At 38.6% G+C, this 15,486-nt stretch overlaps 1 protein-coding gene across 3 annotated transcripts in view; it reads right to left on the reverse strand.

Annotated features, from left to right (window-relative positions):
- Window positions 1–52: 52 nt before the first annotated feature.
- LOC129236341 (cytoplasmic polyadenylation element-binding protein) overlaps window positions 53–15,486 on the reverse strand; it is a 115,266-nt gene continuing 99,832 nt past the window's right edge. For all 3 annotated transcript variants that reach the window (XM_054870683.1, XM_054870682.1, XM_054870681.1), the window contains 7 exons: window positions 13,243–13,379; window positions 12,926–13,103; window positions 12,171–12,844; window positions 11,910–12,090; window positions 11,655–11,820; window positions 7,034–7,253; window positions 53–1,597 (listed from right to left, as the gene is read on the reverse strand). In XM_054870683.1, the coding sequence (XP_054726658.1) occupies window positions 1,177–1,597; window positions 7,034–7,253; window positions 11,655–11,820; window positions 11,910–12,090; window positions 12,171–12,844; window positions 12,926–13,103; window positions 13,243–13,379 (1,977 nt within the window). In that variant the 3' untranslated portion in view covers window positions 53–1,176. The remainder of the gene's footprint in view (window positions 1,598–7,033; window positions 7,254–11,654; window positions 11,821–11,909; window positions 12,091–12,170; window positions 12,845–12,925; window positions 13,104–13,242; window positions 13,380–15,486) is intronic.

Below are 15,486 nucleotides of genomic sequence, written 5' to 3' on the forward strand. Positions count from 1 at the left end.
ATTTACATTGCAATAACTCGATATACAAGCAATCGTGCATCTGGCAAATGTGTTGGTTTTTGTATAAAGAAAGAAACTAAAAATTTATTTTCACAGAAAACGAAAAAAAAACTTAAATCGATTCATGGACAAGCATTGAAATCATTCAAATTCACTACCTGAATGTTGCGGTATATCAAACATTTTACAAGCAAAGAAAAAAAGTGTTAATAATAATTAAAGGTAACAAAAATATTTTTGTAATTATAACAACAACATAATCAAACTGATAATCACACAATAATATTAAGCATAATAAATAATGTTAATATAAATAACAAAACATTAACTAGAAAGCGATGACATAAAGTTTGAAAGCAAACATCTGCATAACAATATAAATAAATAAATTGGTTTACAAAGCTTTGAAATTGCGTTAGAAAATTTTCAATTTTCAATACTAAAGTGAAAAAAGAATTTTCCATCAATCAAATAAATATGTATATTCTCTAGAAAAATAGTTATCTTACGATAGCGTATTTACAAAAATATAGGATAGTCCCAATAATTCTTATTTTGGCAAACTACAAATACATTTGCTAACCTAATTAGAAATAATTCATTTCTAAAACATAGCATGTCTTAAATGTGCCCGTCCCACACCCCCAAATGAGTGATGCCAAAATTAATATGGATGTATATACAAAGAGTTCAGCTTTTAGAAGCATACTTATGAGCTCAAATTAAAACTACAAATGGTTGATATGTTACATGAGTACTGTATGTCTGTGTGTTTGTATGTACAATGTTTTGTATGCAATTGGCTCGCTTTCTAAAAATCTAAAAGCTATAATTAATTATGCCGCTCAACTCAAATGAGTGCCTCAATGCGAGTAAGCATTTCGAAAAATGCGCCTAAAATTATACATTATTTACAAAAACAACTTTATGCCAGCTTACAAATAGGAGTAACAACAATGAAATGAAGAAGTATTAACAAAAAGAAGGAGAAATGTCTGGAAAGAAGTCTTAAATATATACTATATATATGTTTGTATGTATGCTAGATAAACTAGACTATGTTGGTTTGTGTGTGAAATAAACTAGACTGTGTTTGTTTGTGTGTGAGATAAACTAGACTAACTAGCAACTTAACAATTCAATTGCATTTCGAGCTTAACACTAACAAACCACTGCTTAAAATATAGATTGTTGCTGATTTTGTTGTTGTTGCTGATGATTTAGTTGAAACATTAGCTGTGGCGATGTTGTCCGATGTTGTTGCTGCTGCTGTTGCAGCTGATTTAAACGATGCAAATGCGAATTGGTTTGGTGCTGGTGCGCTTGTTCCAATTGATAGCCACCGCTCAAGTGATTTTGATGAGCTTGCAGTTGTTGTTGTTGTTGCTGCTGCTGCTGCTGCTGAGATGTGTGATGTGACTGTAACTGCTGCTGTTGTTGCGACTGTGGTGTCGAGCTTGACGCGGACAAGGAAGCAGTGGAAGCAGCGGGCCCAATGCCCAGCAACATTTGTGATTTGGAATTTCTCGTTAGCGGCTTGTGATTTTTAACGCCATCTGACGAATGCTGCCACTGCCAGCAAGCGCGACAAAAGTACCTTAAATTAATAAAAATAATTAGGAATCATTTTTTTTTCACACAAGCATAAAAAGGGTCTATCAAAAGGCGCGCCTAGATGTTGTAAGAATTTATTACGTTTGGGAATAAGTTTCCGCCCTCGTAAAGAAGGAAGCGCTGCTGATACTATTCTTGTGTTCGTTCTAGTTCGCTTTTCTGGTGATTTGAAGGTGTATATGTGAGGTCTCGATCGCAGTAGTTGACATTCGTTTGAAGCGTAAATATCCATTTTTATCTGGCGTCTAAAATGTTTACGTTCGTCCCGAAAAAACAGCATTCGCTGTGCTCATTATTGCATTTCAAAGAAAAGAGCAGCTGAAACGTATCGTATATCGATCAATATTTACCGTAATCATGCATGAGGTGAGGGATAAAGATCGCAAAGGGACACCGACAATTTTTGGAAGATACTCAACTACAACAGGTATTGGATGAAGATGTATGTGGAATCCCTGATAATATGTCTAAAGAGTTGGATGTTGACAGATCAACCGTCGGTAAACGTTTGCACGCGATGGGAATGATCCAGAAAGTAGTTCACTAGGTGCTACATCAATTGAAGGGGAGAGGCATATCGACAGACGTTTGGTGACGTGTGAGATGCTTCTTGAACGGCGGAAAAGATAAGGGTTTCTGCATCGCATCGTCACTGGCGATGAAAAGTGGATCTATTATGATAACCCTAAGCGTCGAAAAAGTTGGAGTCTGCCAGGTGAACCAGGCATCCATCGACAGCGCAAAAAAATATTCAAGCTTCAAAGGTTATGTTGTGCATCTGATGGGATTAGAAGGGTGTCATCTATTATGAACTCCTTAAACCATCTGAAACCATCACTGGCGATCGTTACGGACTACAGCTAATGCGTTTGAATCGAGCTCTTAAAGGAAAGCGGCCGGAATGGCGCCAGGCCACACGTTGCTAAATCGGTCCAGAAGTATTTAGAGGGACTGGATTGGGAAATCTTGCCCTATCCGCCATACTTTCCAGACATTGCACCTTCGGATTACCATCTGTTCCGATCAATGCAGAGAGCAACGCAAACTAATAATTCGTAACTTTGGCTAAGAAAGGACGGAAACTTATTCCAACACCCAATAGATTCTTTCACGTTTCAGTATTCACAGCTTTTAGCAAATAAAGTGCTTAGATTGGAGGTTTTTTTTCAATATGGTTTTTTTTTCACAGAACACGCGTGACTACTTTCAAACTATTCATTGACATCGACATTTTATCATGGAAAGATTTACGCCTCAACAACGTTTACAAACAGACGACAGGTTTGGCAGCCACATCGCACATAGAGACAGCGATGCCACTAAGACCACGGAATGGGCCCGTTGTGAGCCGCAAGCTCATAAATTGCGAGAGGTGCCTCCATAAAATTACTTATGTTTGGCATACAGGTACCTTCTCTTGCAAATTGGTCAGCCCTACAGTTCAATGGTAAATCTCTGTGGCCTGGAACCCAGCTTAAGAAGATACGATATTGTTTGGCCATCTCATTAAGAGATTGACGACAATATAAGACACTCCTTGATGTTATTTGGAATGGATCCAGGGCCCGTAGGGCAGCTTGGCTGTCTGATAGAATCCAGATATGTGTTGCTGATATTCTGTTTATCTCTAACCATTTTAAGGCTTTATGAATAGCGTTTATTGCCGCTTGAAAAACACTACAGTGATCCGGTAGTTTAAAGGATTCACTGATAGAAAGCTCTTCGCAATATAACCCTGATCCTATACCGGTGTTCATTTTCGATGCGTCCGTGTAGATCTTAACGGTGTTGGGGATGTGTGGGGGTGTGGGTCTTAATGGATCTAGATGGGTGATGGATCTTCTTCAAGCCATTCCAGTCTAGAAGGGATTTTCATTAAGAATGGAAATGGGAGGGTGATAATCACAATCATTGGGTATATCCATATAGGAGTCTGAGATGGTTGAATGTCCATGTGTGATAGTGTTCCATTGTGAGCTCGCTCTGAGACGCTGAGTATTTGCAGAAGAGTTCTAGGGGTGGCAGATGTAATATGATATCCAAAGCCATGGATGGCGTGGTTTTCATGATGCCACATAATGCTAATTCAGCTGATCTCTGCACCTTATTCAATAAATTAGAAAAGGTTTTTTCCGCAAAGCACACCATCAGACAACATTTCCATATCGTCCCCTTAGTATAACAATAGCCTATGTGCTCATAGGCTATTATTTTTTTATTGAATTTTTGGATTCTCCATCGTCGTTTCTAGATGTGGTCAAAATTTGGTCAAATTCTAGTTCCACAAAGTGGGTCAAAACATCAATCAAAAAAATAATAAATATTTACAGACATAACGAGATTTGAGTGAGAGCTACTTTCGACAAAAAGTTTGAAATTCATTTTCTCAAAACATCAAAAAATTTATAGGCTATTTTAATACTAAGGGGACGATATAGAAGAATGGGTCTGACGATAGCAGCATAAAGCCAATGAGCAACCTTAGGTTTAATTCCCCAAGTCTTACCTAAAGCTCTCTTACAGGCATAAAAAGTTAGCACACTTTTCTACCCACCTAGAAAGTATATCCGGAGCATTTTTGTATTAGAATTGTATTAATGTGGAAACAAATTTACCAGAGACAGCAATAACAACATCATCGGCGTAAGCTATCACCTTACAGCCCACCCATTCCCGTATTAACAGAAGTTTATTTACAACTGCGTTTCATAAAAACGGTGAGAGGACTCCACCTTGCGGCGTACCTCTACTCACCAATCTCCTGAGCAGCGAATCTAGGAGAATCGCTTCAATGATTCTGCTATTTAGCATTTTGCCAATGAAGCCTACCAAATCCGGTTCTAGCCCAAGATCAGTGAGTGTTGCAGTGATTGAGAAAGAGATATTTTGGGTGGGTATGTGAGTTTCTACCAGCTATTGTAATGAGAAGAAGAATTTTGACTTGTCTCCCCCTTTAAGAGGTATATAACCGTAAAGAAAGCAAGTTCTGAAGATTGCTATTAGACAGTGTCTTAGATATCCAGCGACTTTCTGCAGTTCCACTGGATAAATACCATCTGGACCCAGTGATTTAAAAGGTTTGAAACTTTCAATCGCCCATAAAAGTCGGTCCTCAGGTATAGCGTTTATTCTGACGTCACGACGGTGTGACATGGAAGATGTCATGCCAGTAATGTCTGAGCAGCCTGGAAAATGAGTGTTAAGTAAAAGTTCTAAAAACTCTTTACTGGTTGTAGTGAAAGTACCATCACTGTACTATAGTACAGGGTGGCTGATGAAAGCCGCTACCAAAAAAAAATTGAATAACTTTTTTTCTTTTTAAGTTATCTGTTCCATTTTTGTTTTAATTTGCAGATTGATCTTTAAAATTTATTAAAATGGATAACTGGGACACGCAAACAAGAATTTGGATAGTCCGCCGCTATCACGCACTGGAGTCCGTAGTTTTGGTACAGAGAGAGTACAGGCGGATGTTTGGCGGCGATCCCCCGAGCAGATGGACCATAATGAGACTGGTGAATAATTTTGCTGAGCAAGGAACAGTCGTAAGAAGGCCTTATCATCGAAACCCACCAGTTCGGACGGAGGAAACGATCGCTGCTGTAGCTGCAGCTATACAAAGCAATCCAAGGGTTTCAACAAGAAGCTTATCTGCTCAACTTGGTGTCAGCCGACAGTCTTTGCAAACAATAATGCACAAAGATTTAGACTTATTTCCCTACAAAATTCAAATGGTTAACAAACTGAATGCAGCAGACTTGCCGATTCGCTTGGAATTTTGCCAGAAGATCCTGCAAATGGTGGAAGAATACCAAAACATGTTAAACTGCCTTTTCATGTCTGATGAGGCCCATTTCGATTTAAACGGCAATGTGAACAAACAAAATTGTCGAATATGGAGTACTTCTGACCCACAGATACTCCACGAGACGGAATTGCATCCTCTTCGCGTGACAGTGTGGTGTGCGGTTTCTTCACGCTGTATTGTCGGGTCTTATTTTTTTGAAGAAAATGGTTACACCGTTACGGTTACTGGAGACCGTTATTTGAAAATGCTGAAAGAATTTTTCTATCCAGAACTACGCCGAAAGAGAATTCCTTTCAACTCTGTGTGGTTTCAACAAGATGGGGCAACGTCTCACATAGCCCAGACTGTTATGACAGAATTGCGACGAAAATTTCCCAATAAACTGATTTCAAGAAACTCCGAATTTCGTTGGCCCCCCAGGTCGCCGGACCTTACTGCACCTGACTTTTTCTTGTGGGGTTTATGTAAACAAGAAGTTTATAAAACAAAGCCAACAAATTTGGATGAACTAAAACAATCCATTCGGGCAACAATTGCGGCTATTCCTGTCGCAACTCTCAAAGCAGCAATGAACAACTTTTTACTAAGATACCGCACTTGTGTCAACGAGCATGGGGGGCATTTGAATTCAATTATTTTTAAAACTAGTAAAGCTACATTTAATAAAATTTAATGACCTTCAACTTGAAAAAAAAAATAAATGAATTCCATACACTAAAAAAAAAGTTATTTGAGTTTCTTAACGTGGCAAAATTCATCAGCCACCCTGTAGTTCCCAATTTTGAGGAGTTCCCGCTAATATCTTACGAAGTCTGAAGGTCTCAGTTGCCCCTTAACCTCTTTGTAAAAAGATTTCCAAGATTCCCTTTGGGCATTTCTGATTTCCTTCATGTAGATTGATTGTAGGCAGATCATCTTTATAGCCTTTCCAATCTTCTGCGAGACGTGTTTTCTTCGCCTCATTAAAAGCGCTTCTGCTTGTTTTTTGAAGCTTGCTTAGTTCAACCGTCCACCACTTAGGCTTGGGTTTCACCCTCAGTCTTCTTATGGGACAGGCTTCAGCTAATGCAACATTCATGTTGTAGGTAATCTTGTCAACCAAATTTTCTAGTCCTTGTATGATTTGTGGTACAACAGATGGACATGTTCCTAGGGTAACCCCGATACAATCTACATACTTTTCCAGTTTGTTTTCCGGAAACGGACGATTATTTCCACAAAAAATAGTCACGGATTTTGCGATATGTTGTTTTTAAAGATCGACCACTCTCATAATAAGTTTCAATAGTTTTAAGGCATTGCGCTATCGCATAAAGTTGTATTTCTGTCTGCTTGACAATTGTCAAAAATGACATAAAAATATTACCGTTCAGGAATTATTTACTACTGACATCTGGGCGTCACTTTTGGCAGACCCTTTATTATTATGAATCAGAAATTATAATGTGAAATGCTATAATATATTTTTACATTCCTTAAAAATTTTTTTTTTTAATTTTCACACGTGTTTTTTTAATATTATTTACTTATAAGCCTTCAGACTTAAATTATTTCAATTTTCATTTAATTTGTTACGTTTTTAGTTTTTTCTTTTTGACAATTTGATCTCACCTGAAGCATGACAGTTCCCGACAGAAATATGGCCCATGCTGCACCCCACAAATAGAGCAAAGTGAGTCTTCCAAGTAAGGATCCACCTGCACCTTCTTCGTGAATTTGGCGGTGCGTATTTCGATGAAAGCAGCGGAGACAGCTTTCATATAAGAGCGATTGTTGTTGAAAGTAACACGTCCGGAGCCAATGGGGTATTTGTATTTATCAGTATCGATGCCTTGAAGAAAAAATTATATAAATATGGATAATATATTTCCACTCAATTGTATATTGAAAATAAAATATATTTTGGGTGTTCGGAAAGTACTTTCGTTTTTGAAAGACGATCTTCGTATAATGAATAAATATGCAATTAAATTATAAAGGGTAGTTAAGTATCAAGGACCGGTGTTGATTTTGAGTAAAACACAATTTTGACGTGATAACGTCTTATAATTCGATTTAGCCGGCTGCACGCACGAAAAAATGTGTCGTTACCTTGCTCATTTGTCGTTACCTTGCTCATTTATCGTTACCTTGCTCATTTGTCGTTACCTTGCTTATTTGCCGTTACCTTGCTCGTTTGTCGTTACCTTGCTTATTTGCCGTTACCTTGCTCATTGTCGTTACCTTGAATGAACTGCAAGCGAAAGCGCGGAACGAACGTCAAAGCAAACAAAGCCAACGAACGGCAATGTTCGACATCTTGCTCTCTCCTACTTAAGTGAGCGTATATATGTATGTACATATATGCGCATATGTACATATATAAATTCACGTATTTGTATTTGCATATGCCTTCTTATTGATTATTATTAATTTGATTTACTTGAAGAATTTAAAATAAAACCAAGTTTGTTAATAATACCTGTTGTTTTAATGTTATTATTATTATTATTTTTATTATATATGAAGGAAAAATGTATGGTAATATTTACCATATACCCTATAAGATATGTTGTATACTAATATATATTATGTATATAAACATGCGTATACATATACAATTTCGCGCAATTTTCAAAAAGAACAAATCTATATGTAAAGATGCATACAAGTCATAGGGACATATCGAATATACGAATCTATTCCGTACGCAAGCAAATGTAAGCTAATGTGCTTGAACTGCAAGCGAGAGCGCGGAACGAACGACAAAGAGCACAATCGGCCCTCGCGTTCGGCAACGTTCGACATCTGGCTCTGTCCTACTTGAGTGAGCACATATATGTATGTATATGCGATGGTCCAAATTTTCGATGACGCTGAGGCATAATTGAGGTTCTATGCCGTTAATGTGCCGAATTAGCTCTTGAATTGTTGCTGGCTTATCGACGTACACCTTTTCTTTCAAATAACCCCAAAGAAAGAAGTCGTTGACGTTTAGGTGTGGTTCACATTCAACATCGGCCCTTGAAATTTAACCACCCTTTATATTGGCCATTCTGATTCAATACTTTTTCCATCTTCCTGATTCCACGGTCATAAAATTTTTTGGTCTTTGCTGGCAAAAAATGATTGAGGTGATTTTTGACGTGTTGATTTGAGGTAAAGGTTTTACCGTCCAAAAAATTTTATTTTACAGTGACCGGAGCAAATAATGAGTCAGGTCTGGAGAATATGATGGGTGTGGCAGTACATCCCATCCAAGTTGTAAAAGCTTTTAGCGAGTGACCAAACTTGTATGAGGTCTCGCATTATCTTGGTGGAATATTACCTTTTCTGTTATTGATTCTGGCCTTTTCTGTTGAGGTGCGTCATTCAGTTTGTCCAGCTGATGACAGTAGACTTCCGAATTAATTGTTGTGTTATCCGGTAAAAGCTAAAAAAAAATGACTCCTTTAAAATCCCACCAAACAGACAGCATCAACTTTTTTTGATGGATATCGGCTTTTGAAATGCTTTGAGCCGGTTCATCTTCTCTCCTCCATGATCTCTTGCATTTGACATTGTTAAATATAGGGTTCTCCAATAACAGGTGCTATTCTGAATAGCCCGCTTTTTTGGTAGATGTCACTTTTGAAGCTGTCATTTTTTGAGTAGAAACTACGCCATTAATACAAATGGAACGATAGACGATTAAACAACGCATTGAAATTATTAAAATTCACTATAAAAATGGTGAAAATTTGGCAGAGACAGTTCGTTAAACTCGAACATTTTTGGGCCATCGTGAAGCACCTCGTCGGACCGCAATACAGAAATGGGTAAAAAAATTCGAGCTGTCGGGACAAGTTATTGATGTGAAGAATAAAACCCGTGCACGTCGCTCAAGAGCACCAGAAAATATTGCTGTTGTAGCCGAAAGTGTTGAAGAAAACCCAGGTTTGTCCATTCCTCGTCGTTCTTTGGAATTAGGCATTCCACAAACACCATTACACCGTATTTTGCATAAAGATTTGGGTTTTAAGGCTTATAAAGTCCAGTTAACACAAGAACTCAAGTCGGCCGATCATCAACAACGTCGTGTCTTTGTTGATTGGGTCGCTGAAATGCATGAAAATGATCTGGAATTCCATTGAAAAATCATCTTGAGTGATGAGGCCCATTTCCACCTCGGTGGCTTCGTCAACAAGCAATATTGTCGGATCTGGGGCTCAGAAAACCCAAGAGTTATTGTTGAATAGCCTCTCTATGCTCAACGTTTGGTGCCTGTTTGGTGCGGTTTATGGTCCGGCGGAACCATTGGACCTTACTTTTTCGAAAATAAAGCTGGAGCAACAGTTACGGTGAATGGATTGCGCTATCAAGAGATGATTAATGATTTTTTTATGGCCGGAAATGGATGACATTGATCTGGAAAACGTTTATTTTCAACAAGACGGCGCTACGTACCACATAAGCAACGAAACCATTGATGTTTTATCAAAATAACACCTCTTATTGGAAAACCCTTTACAACCCATTTTTCGTCCCCAGTAGTGATGCGCTTCAAAAATGCATCATTTTCTTGACGTTTGAGGAGTGATGCACAGACGACACAAATTTCTCTCCGTATGGACATGAGGAAGCCATATATCAAGCTTCGAGGTTAAATCCCGGCCTTTCAGGTGGTCATAAACAGTTGAATTCGATAAATTTGACCTCTCACCGATTTTACGTGTTGTTGTTCGCCGGTTTGCATCAACTAATGCCTTATCGCGTCTTTATAAGCTTCAACCGGCCTTCCAGAATGTGGTACATCTTCGACATCAAAATTGCCGGATCGAAATTTTGCAAACCAGTTCTGGCACTGGCGTATTGTTAACACGTCTTCTCCATACACATCGGTTAATTTCTTTCTGGCTTGAGCAGCATTTTTTCTTTTTTTTATGTAGTAAAAAAGTAAAACAATGCTGCTTATTGCTCTCCATATTTAAAAGGGCACCGACCAAAAACTGCTGCGTAAAATCAATTGAAGTTATACACGCACAAGCCTTGCTTTGTCAGCTGTCAAAACATATAATGGCTATGCGAGTTGAGTGTGAAGTTAGCTGTGAAAAAATACAATTAAGTTCTCTGTCGAGAAAAAACGAAATTACTCTCCGAACAACCCAATATTTAAAAACTATTCGACAGTTTAAGATTAATTTTTAATTTGCTGTTATCATTTTATTAAAATGGAGGGTTGTAAAGTTCAAAACAACGCAAACCACTTTCTAGAGCAGAAACTACTTCTTAGGTTACATTTTTTTTTATATTTCACTTAAGTTTAGTTTAGGAATTTCGGTTAGTTGAAAATGAGAAAGTAACTCCTAGAGTAATTTTATAAATTAAGAAAGATATAAATTTTATTTCTAAAGGGTGTTTTTTTTAAAGGTTAGGTTTTCAAGTTGGCACTACTTTTTTCGTAGATGGTCTTTTTGACAGCTGTCACTTGATTTATGCTCAGTTTGGTTTGCCATTTCATAATGAATAGACTTACACCTGAACAACGTTTGCAAATCGTGCAAATTTATTACGAAAATAATGGTTCGGTTCGCGCGACGCATCGAAGAAAATTTTGTTCAGCGATGAAGCTCACTTTTGGTTGAATGGGTATGTCAATAAGCAAAATTGTCGCATTTGGAGTGAACATAATCCACAAGCCATTGCTGAGACGCCGTTACATCCTCAAAAAGTCACTGTTTGGTGTGCTCTATGGGCAGAGGGAATCATTGGTCAATATTTCTTTAAAAATGAAGCCGGCCATAATGTTACAGTCAATGGAGAGCGCTATAGAGCTATGATTAATGACTTTTTCGTGCCTGAATTGGACGATGTTGTGGGGACTATTTCTTGTGGGGCTATGTGAAGTCGCTTGTCTACGCAGATAAGCCCGAGACGATTGACGTCTTGGAAGAGAATATTCGGCGCGTTATTGCTGACATACGGCCCCAATTGCTGAAAAAATGGGGCCGAAAATTGGGCCTCTCGGCTGGAATTTATTCGAGCCAGCCGCGGCGACCACTTGCCCGAGATCATTTTTAAAACATAATGGCAAACCCTTATCTTTATAATAAAGCTAAATTCTTGGCCATAACATTAAATTATATACGTTTTATTTCATCTTGAAAACCTAACTTCTAAAAAAACACCCTTTAGAACATAAAACAATAAATAAATGCAGTGGCAGGCAGTTAAATGTCACCCTATAATACGTATAAGCCTGATAGCTCCTTACCTGCGTACAGAACACCATCGAAGAGGTCATCCATTATTTTCGACAGCCCCTCGGCGGTGAGTTTGCCATGCAATGCACCCACAAATACTGTTTTGGTTGGATCTAATTTCTGTGAGGTGGACTTAACAAAATTAGAGTCAGCTATAATCCATGGGATGACCTCAACCTGTAACACAAAAATTATTACAAAATTTATAAACACATTCCAATGGCACTAACGAAGCTGGACTGTTTGAGAGTGAGTAGTCAACTTACATCCTTCGCTTTGATGCGGCGTGACGAAATTTTGAAATAATAAATACCACCACTCTGCGAATCGTCGACCTGCAATACACAAGCGGACAACAGAGCCTTCACTTGCTTATCCGATTCAAAGATGATATATACATAGCCCTTCGGCTGTGCCGCTTGCTGCTCTTTACCAGGCCACTCAACTCTGCAAATACGAAAAAAAGAGACAATAATGCACTCTTGGCACCTGCACAAGCATTAAACAGTGGCGTCAGTGAAGCTTACTTGATCTGCCCGAAAGGCTTGAATATCTGTATGAGCGATTGTTCGCTTATATCCCAGGGTATGCCGCCCAGAAAAACCTTCGGTGAATAGTTCAACATGCGATGCGAACGCGGTGGCAATTGACCACTCCAAGTGCAGGTGGCGTCGTAAAGTGCAGCCGAACTGCGATAGAATTTCGCTACACGATCTAAATGAGCATCCGCTGCTGCGGCCGACTGTGGTTGTGCTTGCGCTTGTGGCAATCCCTTCAACTGATTCATACCATTGCTGTAACCCTGCAGCAAATGATTGAGCAACGGCACCTGTTGCGATTGTGCCTGCAATAGTTTCAGGGTATTGAATGCCTGCATATTTTGTAGTTTCGACAATTCCAAGTCCACGGCGGTGAGCGCATCGAAATTCTGCAGTTGCTGCTCATCGAAGAGATTTGTGGCAAAGCCCGACATGTTGTTGACATTTCCCAGACTGTTGAGGGAGGTAGTAGATGGCTGCTGCTGTTGTTGTCCGAGCGACAGTTGTTGGTCGAATTGTAGTGGTGAAAGTAAATGTTGTGACTGCGTAGACAGCGGCGAGAATTGGTTTTGGGAAGTTGAAGAAGATAATTGTGTGGATAACTGCTGCTGCTGCTGATGTAGTGCAATTTGCGACTCATTATCTGCCACAGAGAGCAAATTCTGTACGATGAGAGAAATTTAAATACATGAAATATGATATTTTGTTGGTAAACTTTTCTGATCAGTCTGGCTGCTACTTACAATCATATCAATCAAATTGTGCTCCACGTTCGATTGATTGCTATTCTGACTTTCCGGTGAGTTGGAGCGACTGTTCGAGAGACAGCCACCAATGCCGCCGCTCACAAAACTATTCCGATACATCAACGGTATCGAATCAACCGATAAACCGTTGGCGCTCGATGAGTTGCTGCCATCGCTAGAAATTCAAATTAAAGCAAACACAAACAATTTTTATTTTTTATTATTTTTTTTTCCATTTGACGTTTGGACAATTATTGCATATGCAATTAAGTGTTGAAGTTGACATGTTAAAAAAGTATTAAAGTGAGCTTTACCTGACTAAAGGTGAATTGAGAAAAGAGCGATTGTAAATAGAGGTGGGCGTACTTGGCGATAAAGGTGCAGAACAATCGAAGCTGATGTTTCTTTGAAATACCTTAAGTGGTGTGTTATTTTGTGCAACATTTTCAAACTAAAATCAAATTCGATCCCATTTCATTTAAAAAAGAAGAAGACATACAACAAGAAAAGAAAAAGTAAACAATATGTTAAAATTAAAAATTAAAGTACTTAGTCGAAGGAAAGTTTGCAGCGCAAAAGGGTAGAATACAAAATAGTTGAATGCATAATTATGTTGCATACTTTTTTTTATGAAAATCTAAATTATTTACTACATAAGGTATTTGCTCCAAATTTTTAAATAATAGTTGCCGTGCGGTCACCTGATGTTTAAAACACCCAACTGTTGCATCTAATTTAAGGTATCACCGTAAGGGACAGTAAAGCAAGGGCTTTCAATTTTGAAATTAAATTAATAATGTAAGCAAATTTATAGTTTGTGTTCTAATTTAAATTTTGCGTGGCATTATTTTTTTATACCCTATGATCAGAAAGTACCGGGAATCTTTCAATAAAACAAAATAGAGTTAAATTTCAGGCAAATTTATTTTATCTCCTTCAAAATATGACCCGTCTGAAGCAACACACATCTGCCAACATTTAACGCAGTCCTTCATGCACCCCTCCTTCGTCGCATACTCTTTGATCTCCTCTATCGACTAAAATCTCCTTCCACGCAGTGGTAACTTCAACTTGGGAAACAAAAAGAAGTCGCACGGGGTCATATCAGGTGAATACGGTGCTCGCACGATAACATTTACTTGGTGTTTGGTCAAATAATAAAGCACAATTTGGGCTCGGTGCGATGACGCGTTATCATCATGCAAAATCCAAGAATTGTTTGCCCACATTTCCGGCCGTTTGCGTTGCGCCAGGAAGACACTAATGATCCGATGGCGCTAAAAAGTGACAGATGTATGTCTTACAGTCCTACCAACATAAGAAAAAAATATGGACCGGTTCCCACGTGCGTGGTTCGTTTCTTCTTCTTAATTGGCGCGATAACCGCTTACGCGATTTTGGCCGAGATTAACAAAGCGCGCCAGTCGTTTCTTTCTCGTGCTAACCTGCGCCAATTGGACACACCAAGTGAAGCCAAGTCCTTCTTCACCTGATCTTTCCAACGCAGAGGAGGCCTTCCTCTTCCTCTGCTACCACCAGCTGGTACCGCATCGAATACTTTCAAAGCCGGAGCGTTTGTATCCATTCGGACGACATGACCCAGCCAACGAAGCCGCTGGATTTTTATTCGGTGCGCTATGTCTATGTCGTCGTAAAGCTCATACAGCTCATCGTTCCATCGTCTGCGATATTCGCCGTTGCCAACGTGCAAAGGTCCAAAAATCTTACGCAGAATCTTTCTCTCGAACACTCCAAGCGTCGCTTCATCGGATGTTGTCATCGTCCAAGCTTCTGCGCCATACGTTAGGACGGGCATGATGAGAGTCTTGTAGAGTGTTAGTTTTGTTCGTCGAGAGAGGACTTTACTGCTCAATTGCCTACTTAGTCCAAAGTAGCACTTGTTGGCAAGAGAGATTCTACGTTGGATTTCAAGGCTGACATTGTTATCGGTGTTAATGCTGGTTCCTAAATACACGAAGTGGTTCGTTTAAATTATGTAAATATTTCCGGTATCTTTCCAAAAAAAGCCAGATTTGTGATAAGACAACTGTTTTCTTTCTGGTAATTTTTCGTGGGCCATAATTTCTCTCCAACATATAACCGGAAGTTTTTATTCTTCATAACTTCTCTCCAACATATAACCGGAAGTTTTCATTTAAATGCACTAAGCATGAGAAATAGTGTAGTTGTGTTCACGAATATGATAATTCTAACAACTATAACAACACGTTTGGGTATATTCGTACTCAACCAACTGGCAAGAAAGGGGAAATTCAGAGCGCAAGGTGATATTTCATTTTTAGGGGAAGTTGTAGTTTTTTACCATATTATTTTTTGCTTATAGGAATTTTCCAGTAAGCAAATAGCTCTTTATAATTTCTCACAAGTTTAGCCAGTTGTGTGCTTTTGTATGAATAATTTTCTAAATTTTGAGATCGAATTTTGACAAATTCTCAGAAATTCAGTTAAGGTCTAATTCTTACTGGAGAAAAATGGGAATAGAATTATTGTAATTTTTTTGTTTTTGTTTGCATTGTTTTGTATTATATTCTGCGAAT

The sequence above is a fragment of the Anastrepha obliqua genome, chromosome 1 (genome assembly GCF_027943255.1).
Source record: "Anastrepha obliqua isolate idAnaObli1 chromosome 1, idAnaObli1_1.0, whole genome shotgun sequence".
Classification (NCBI taxonomy): domain Eukaryota; kingdom Metazoa; phylum Arthropoda; class Insecta; order Diptera; family Tephritidae; genus Anastrepha; species Anastrepha obliqua.